Source organism: Neomonachus schauinslandi, chromosome 13 (genome assembly GCF_002201575.2).
Source record: "Neomonachus schauinslandi chromosome 13, ASM220157v2, whole genome shotgun sequence".
Classification (NCBI taxonomy): domain Eukaryota; kingdom Metazoa; phylum Chordata; class Mammalia; order Carnivora; family Phocidae; genus Neomonachus; species Neomonachus schauinslandi.
Genome location: NC_058415.1, coordinates 89,408,521 through 89,416,519, shown reverse-complemented (window position 1 = coordinate 89,416,519; position 7,999 = coordinate 89,408,521). Strand labels below are relative to the sequence as shown.

Below are 7,999 nucleotides of genomic sequence, written 5' to 3'. Positions count from 1 at the left end.
ACCCGTGGTGTTTCTCACGCTCGCCCAGCCCCGGCGCCTCACCTATGCACACGTTCTCGTCGTCCAGCTCGGCGGAGCCATTGCGGTAGTAACCCAGACGGCAGTGCTGGCAGTGCTGGCCTCGCGTGTTGTGCTTGCAGCTGACGCAGGTCACCACGTTTAGGAAGTCGATGTAGCTGCAGCGGTTGGAGTGGCCATAGCACTCACAGTCTGGGCCGGCCGAGCGTGAGAAACACCACGGGTCAGTGAGCCAAGGCAGACTGTGCCTTCCTGCCACCCCCTGCACCGTGTATTGGGGGAAACTGAGGCACGGGGCGAGGACAGACCAGTCCCAGGACATGCAGGGAAGGTGCCACGGGCCTCCAACACTTCTGTACCATCTGGGAGGAGGCAGGCGTGCCACCTTTGAGCCGGAGCGGGGACCAGTGTAGGCCCAGCCCCCAAGTTCCCACCTGGCCCTGGGGACAGGAACCCTGGGAGGGCCAGTGGACAGCCCCTGCCTGGCGGGGTGCCAGGGTGACGTGCTCTCGGAAGGATGCCTGCGCGATGCCGGGGTGATGGGAGATGATTCATGCAGGGAGGATGGGTCAGGCGGCCAGTGTGAGCTCAGGAAGGACAGTGCCTGGGGTCACAGCGCTCACCACTGTACCCCCAGTGACTCAGTGAAGGACAGATGCATGCACGGGTGCTGGGCAGATGGAATGGGCCAGGAGCTTCCTCCACATGCTGCTTTGGAAGATGCTTGGAAGGAAAACGCCCACCTGCCGGACCTTTTATTATTAGCCTGAGCTGTTCTGCAAATTTGATTAGCACCAGAGGGCCTCCTCTTGCACAACCCTGAGAATGAATGCCATCTTAGGGTTTGTGCCCCGGGCATCTCGTTTTGCCTCCTGATCGTCTTGGCCTGGCTTCCGACTCTTACTGCCCGCACATGGCTCTGGCTCCACACCGAGGACAGGGATCTCTGTGCCTTCCTGCTGTCCCCTCCAGCCACCACCCCCCGCCCCGCCCCAGCTCCAGGGACTGGGCGAGTCCCGTGACTGCCAGGGAAGGCATCCTGAAGGCATTGGGGCTTCACTCCCTGCCCCCACGAAGGCGGCCATCCCTTGGTGTCCCTCCTAATGGCCTCAACATCTCCTTGAACAGGAAAGCCAATGTGGCTGCCCTTGAACAGGAAGGACGCTGGCCACCCTCCCGAAACGCCATCTGTGTATCTCTAGAGGACCCAACCTCCCTTTGTGATGGGAGAGGGAGGAATTGACGAGGCCTTGGTGGTCAAGGGCATGGGAGACCTTGGAGAAACGAGCCTCGGAGCTGTGCCCAGGAGGAGACAGCGGGCATGCCACACCTTGGGCCTCCTGGACCTGCCCCCTTCACCTGTCCCTCCAGGAACAATGAGAAGGTGAGGCATCCAAGTGTCTCAAGGAGTAGTGGCAGTGACCCCTGTGTCCCAGCTCTTGCTTCAACCGAGACGAGCCCCCCTGAGCCACACCTCCCAGGGGGGCCAGGACAGGCTATTTCTGGTCGCTGCTCTGCCTGCCCCGGGCCTGCCCACTGTGCTTCTGACTCATACCTGCTCCCAGCTCCCTTGGGGAGGGAGAACTGAGGGAAGAGAGGCTCAGTTTCACCTTGACCCAGCTACTCCGGGAGGGTTTTCTGAGCCGGGCGTGGGTCCTCCGTCCTGCATCATTGCTTTCCAGTGGAGGTGAGGGTAGAGGTGCTGGAGGAGGGCTGGTCCGGCCCGGGACCTTCCTCTTACCTTGGAACTCTTCAATGGGCACCACTTGAGCCGATTTGGGCTTGAGCTGGAAAGGTTTGGAGGCCGGGGCAGGGGCAGGGGCGGTGGTGGAGGTGCCCACAGCTTGGAGAGATGAGAAATAAACTCCTTTGTCGCCATGGTCCAGCTGCCCAGGGCGGGCTGTCCGGGCCCAGGGAAGACCCAACAAAGGCTTCCACCGTGCCCTGGGCATGCGGCCTTGTCACCTGCTCAGTTGTGAGGGGACACAGCACATCCAGGAGCATGCAGAAAAAGCCCTGCCTTTGGTGCCCCTTCGGAGACCACTTACACACTCGGCTGGATTAATTCTCCCAAATTACTTCCCTAACCCCAGCATCCCCTGACAGCGTGCAAGGTGCTTTGCTGAAACTGATTTTTTTTTTTTAAATGATTGCAGATATCGCTTTGCTCTCCCCTCTCCTCTCCAAACTCCCGTGAGCATCAAATCCAGAGCGTGGACCTGGCGTCCAAGGCTTTGGCTTCTCTCCTTCTGAAGCGCCCCCCCCACCCCCCGCTCCAGCCAAAGCGAGTCCTTTACTATTCACAGATTCCCTGCTTGCAGGTGTTGCAAGCCACAAGCAGACCGCGCCTGCCTTCCACGTCAGAACGCACCGCGGCCTGGCCCCACCTTTGTGAGTGAGCATGACACTGTCCGGGCAGCAGAGTGGGCTCGGCGTCCCTCTGGGAGCCTGTGGTGCCCTAGTCGGTCCAGGGCAGGGGAGAGATGGTTCCAGGGGCTCCATCATCAGGGAGGATGCCCAACTCGAGACCCTCAGCAATTGTGGGTCCCGCTCCAGAAGTGCCTGCCAGCAGAGGGCGCTGAGAGCCCCACTCACCGCTCACGGGGGGCCCGAGGTGTGGGGCTGTTGTCCAAGCAGGCATTAGGACTAATGTCCAGGGAGCGGGTGAGCTGGGATGGAAACAACCTCCCTTCCTGGAGAGTCAGACAAGGCCCTGTGTGCTTCCCGCCCATGTCCGTCTCTGGCTACGACGAGCCCACGCGTGTCTCCTCCCGCCGCCGTGGGAGACGGAGGCTCCAGGCTGGGTATCAGTACCTTGTACGATGCCTCCTGACCTGCTCACTGCCACCCCACCACCAAGCGTCTGCCCTAGCTGGTCCTGCACCTGGAATGCACCGTCTTCTTTCCTCTGCCCATAGCCAGGCCCACGGTCTCGGTCTGACTGCCACCCAGCTCCTGCAGAAGTCCTGACTGACTCTGAGCTCCATCTCTGCCCCCCGGTGTCCTGTGGCTGACAGTGGCAGGACAGGGTTCCTGCTATCAGGGCAGAGTCTCCACTTGGCTCCAAAGCCCTTGGGGGGAGTGAAGGATTCATAGAGGTTGGGCCTGGTGATATCACGCTGGGCATCTCTAAGAAGGTGAGAGTTGGGGTGGGGGCAGGTAGAGCTCCAAGCCCCCCCTAGCTCCCATGGGCCCCCTCCCACCCCAGTCCCACCTGCTACCTCCACTAAAGAGGAAGGGGCCCGCGGTCTAAGGAGCTGACCGGGGTGGGGGGTGGGGGGTCTAATGCCCGTGCAGGCCCTCCCCCCATACCTTCTGCACTGGAGGGCGTCTGGGGCCAGGGGGAGCTCTCCCCAAGGGGGGTAGCGGTAGATGGCCTGATCCACTCTTGGGGGAAAGAAGAGAAGAAACTCAGTTATGTGACAAGGTGGGGCTGGGGGGTCCTGGAGACACACTGAGGCATCACACACCCTTAGCAGCAGCAGCACAGTAAGAAGCGGCTCTGTCTACACTGGCCAAATAGAACTGGGTCCAAATCTACTGAAGAGGCAGCATCTACTTTACTTTAGCCTGTGGAGGGCACACGTGGACTTGAAGCCAGATAAGGGGAGTGGGGAGAGCCGGAGAATCTGCATGCTTTGGGCTGTCCTTTCCTCGGTGGGACATCTGATTTATATGACTTTTCTACTCTCCCTGTGTTGTCCCCGTTCCTACTGAGGGTAGACTTGGATCCGGTCCTGTGTCTGGGCCCAGACCTCTCTGTGCTGAAGTCCCTGGCTAATGACTGTAAAGGGGGACATGTGTCATCCAATGTGTCCAGAAGGGTCCTTGAAGGCTTCCTGTCCAATACCAATGCGGGGACTGGAGCCCCTCCACCATCTGGCCTACCCCCCCAACCCACGGTTAGGACCCACTTTCACCAGGGACCCCAATGTGAGTCAGCCCCCAGTGCCACAGAATCTATTTCCAAGACTGACGGGACACAGAGCAGGGGAAGCAGGCTGGGCTGATGAAGGCAAAGCACTGCTCTGTGCGCTGAATTTCAAAGGACAAACCCAGAGGGACAGGGGAGAAATCGGATTCTTTCCGCTTCTTAAAGGGATTACGCACGATGCCGGTTGGTGGGGAGAAAAAGAAAATCTACCAGCTAAAAAGTGCAGGAGACTTTCCAGCTGGGATCTGGGAGCCTTTGGACATCAAACTGACATTAATATGGTGCTCAATGAGGAGAAGAGGCTGCAGGACCCAAATTGGCAAGGGCTTAATTAGAGCCGCAATAAAACCCGCCCTGAAGCCTTTTTGCTTTGCAGCCTTTCTCCCACCACCCTCTGCGGGTGAGGATTAAGGGTCTTGAGCAGCTTTTCCTGCCCAGCAACCCCTGCCCTCCAGACAGCGTGACATTGGCAGGAGGGGGAAACATCTGGGCCAGAGGTTCACAGGCCCAGCTGGACTCTGGCCAAAGAGCTGAAGCACCTGTTGGGAGGCATGTAGGGGAGACTCAGGACCTTTCTGGGGCTGGGACCTGGGGGCAAGAAAGACCCCTGGCTGGGCTCTCTGGGGCACACTCAGGTGTGCGGGAAGAACATTCTCGAAATGGCCTGTGTCGTGTGCCAAGGCCAGATGGAGACCCCGTCTGTTCCTTTGGAATCGGGGAGCTGCGCAAGCCGGGTCTTAAAGACGGCACCAGCTCACGGCCTCTGAGGCTGCGGGGCGGCAGCACTGGACGGTGGAGCCCGGAAGCTAGTCTCGGAGTCAGTGAGCCCCGAGTTCGAATCCTGCCTGGGTGCCTTTGTAATCCTATTACCTTGAGCAGCTGCTGCTTTCTTTTTAAACAGCTTTATTGAAGTATAGTTTACACACCATGAAACACAGCTGTTCCTTCCTAAGCCTTAACACCCTCACCTGTGGGACCAGGTGCTAATGGCCCCATCCCTCAGAGCTGTGACTTCCCTAGGAGAAGTCCACACTCTGCCAACTGGAGAATTGTCATTATTAGTGGGGGTCCAGGTACACGGGGCCCAGGGCACAAGCTTCCGTTGCTAAGAGGAGTGACGTGGGCTGCTCGGGTCGCTGGCTGTCGGAGCGCCCCTTCTCGCCACTTGAATCCTGGAGACCTCAAAATTCGAGCCCACCTCGCCTCGGCTCACTGCCCTGGCCTTGGACTCTCCTTACCTTCCAGCTTGCCCCACACCGCTTGCACCAAAGCAGAAGCATTCAGGGTTCCTCTGTGAGTGTGTTTGTGTATGTGTGTGTGTGTGTGTGTGAGAGAGAGAGAGAGATAGGGCATCTGGTCTCCCACCCAGACAGGCTGCTGTTTGCACGCAGACACGGCACCCACTATGGAGGGTTTTGCTCTCGTCTGTCCGTCACAGGCTCAGCACCAAGAAGCACAGGCCAAAGCTCGGGCGGCTGGGCCAGCTTCTGTCCTGGCATTCCCAGTGCGGACCCATCCTTCACCCCAAAGAGGATCCCTGGGCCAGGAGGCTCCCCTGAAATCCCTGAGGCCCCTGACTAGCCCCTGCCTCCTGCAAATGCCTCCGGTGGAGGAGGGAGGAGGGCAGAAATAAAAAGAGCTGGGGTTGGTCACCCTCCGGGTCCCCTGGAGGAGTTAAGCAAGACGGCCCAGGAACGAGGGGGACTTTTCCATGGCATGCACCCAGGCGTGGAGAGGGCTGAGCCCCACTCCAGGCCAAGGTGGGGAGAGGCTGAGTGTGGATCCCTTCCCCAGCTGAAGGAGGGATTTCTGCCCATTGGAGACCTGGTCCGCCCCTCCCCGGGTCTGTGTGCAGAGAGAGGAAAGGTCATGGCTCTGCCCAAGGAGTGAGGAACCCCTGCCATCTCCTCTCTGCTGGGGCACACTGCTGAGGCACCCCTTCCCAGCTGGGACCAGGAAGAATTCCCTTGGACACATCCTCCTGGCACCCTCCGGGAAGAATGAGTCCTTTCAGACTCCCAGCATTTGCAGCGGGCAGGGACAGGTGAGCCCAGGGGGCCACCCAGCACCCCAGGCCTCGACTACACACCCATCCACCTTTGGAGGGGAATTAGAACCAGAGAGCAGGTGTTTCCAAGCCTGTCTGTCGCTGCAGACCCCTAAGAGTGGCTGCTCTGTCTGATGTGGGGCAGGATAGGATGCTGGCCCTGGCCTGGCCCTGCCCCACACACCCAGCCCAGAAAAGCTCAGCAGTCCCTCTTCTAAACAGCCCGGGCCCAGAGGTGCCCTTCTGCCTTGCTGATCAGAGGGAGCTCACCTTCCTGGCTAACGCTGTGCTGTCTACTTGCAGGGATCAGCTGCTGAGGAGGACCTGGAAGCAGAGCAATGTGGGGGCAGGGGTGTGTTGGGGGGGTGGCAGGCCAGCTCCACGGGTCACTGAGGCAGGAGCTCCCCTGGGAGACAGGCTTTGGGTGAACTTCCCGTGGCCTCAGTGCCTCTGGGAACTTCCCCTTTCTTAGTCGCCCCGTCCTCTCGGCCATGCTGGTCTCCAGACCCTCCTGAGCAGTGTTTTGGGAGGCAGGGGGAGGAAGCATCGAGGGGCGTGAAGTGAGCCCCAGATCCCCTGGCTCGGGCCCAGTCACAGGTGGGCCCAAATGTCCTCGAGGCCCCTCAGCCCCACACTCTCGGCTCTAGGGTCTAATGTTCTCTAAGAGCCAAGCTCCAGCAGCAGGGCACATCACACACAGAGGCGGGGACGTGGTGGGAAGTGGGGAAGAGCAGGGCAGCTGGGCTGTCCCTGGGCACCCACCTGTGGGCTGTGGGGTGCTGGGGGCCTTGGGGGCCCGCCCAGTGGAAGTGGAGGGGGCGGGAGTGCTGGGGTCCCCTCTCATGGCCACAGTGGCCACAGGGGCTTTGGGGACGGGGTCTTTCCGGGGCCTGCCGACTCCTGGCAAGAGACGAGAAAGGCAAGAGGGTGGGGAGTTGGCAGGTGTGGGGGCGGCGCAGGGAAGCCACTTCTGGCCTCACTGAGGGGGCCGGCATCCCCTCCCGGGTCCACCTTCCTCTGGCACTGTCTCTGCCCCCGGGTGTCCCAGCCCCAGGGGGGCTGTGGCCCCCCTCGAGCATTTCTGAAACGTGAGGTGACCGCCGGCTAGCCCTCTGACCCTGGCAAGTCCTCTCCTGCTCACTCTAAAAGCTGCTGGCAGACCCCACCTGGGGGGAGGGTGCGGGGTGGGGGCGGGTACCGGAAGCACCCTGCTTAGCTGGGGCCTGGCGCTGTGAACGCTGAGGACTTGTCAGCCTGCGGGGGGCCCACGCCCAGCCTCCCTCCCGCAGTCTGGGTCTGCTCCCTCTGAGCTGACCTGCGGGCAGCAGGATCCCGGGTACCTGCCCCAGCCTCAGGGGCACACAGGTGCAGACTGCCCCGAGCCAGGCAAACCGCACAGTCGGGGGACTTCTGCCCCTGGCCAGGAAAAAGGGACCCCCATTCTTGCCCCGGAGGGGAGGGAGGCATGGGGAGTTCACCCAGGGCTTGCGGGGGCCCTTTCCAAAGCAGCACTGACCAGAAAGCTGGAGGGGAGAAATGTGGGAGGTGTGGGCTGAGGGCCACAGCCCAGGGGACGGGAGGGAGCGGGGAGAGGTGACGAAGTGAATGGGGTGCGTTGGAGCCGTGCACTGGGGGCCCCGGTGGCCTCCCCCGGGGGGTGGACCCGAGCGTACTTACTGCCAACAGCAGAGCCTGCAGCAGCACCTGGGGGGAGAGAAGGGGGGGTCACAGGGCCTCCCCGTGGAGAGGGGGCGGTGACAGGGCTGGGGGAGGGACACCTGGAGCCAAGTGCCTGCGGGCTCACCCCGTTTATCCAGTTTCATTCTCAGGGCTGCCCTGAGAGGGAGGGGCCGCCTTAGCCCATTTTGCAGATGGAGAAACTGAGTCTCAGAGCCATGACTGACCCCAGGGGACCCGCTGGTAAGTGTCAAACACCCCACTGGGGGCTTCATATGCACCCTCGTCCTTGAGGTTAGACTCTCAGGCCCTCCCATGCAGGA

At 61.1% G+C, this 7,999-nt stretch overlaps 1 protein-coding gene across 2 annotated transcripts in view; it reads right to left on the bottom strand.

Annotated features, from left to right (window-relative positions):
* Positions 1 to 7,999, bottom strand: part of NTNG2 (netrin G2) — a 68,134-nt gene that overhangs the window by 7,470 nt on the left and 52,665 nt on the right. The window contains exons 4-6 of one of the 2 annotated variants that reach the window (XM_044920633.1): positions 7,677 to 7,703; positions 1,760 to 1,861; positions 43 to 210 (exon numbers count right to left, since the gene is read on the bottom strand). In XM_044920633.1, the coding sequence (XP_044776568.1) occupies positions 43 to 210; positions 1,760 to 1,861; positions 7,677 to 7,703 (297 nt within the window). The remainder of the gene's footprint in view (positions 1 to 42; positions 211 to 1,759; positions 1,862 to 7,676; positions 7,704 to 7,999) is intronic. The other variant, XM_044920634.1, reaches the window with a different exon arrangement.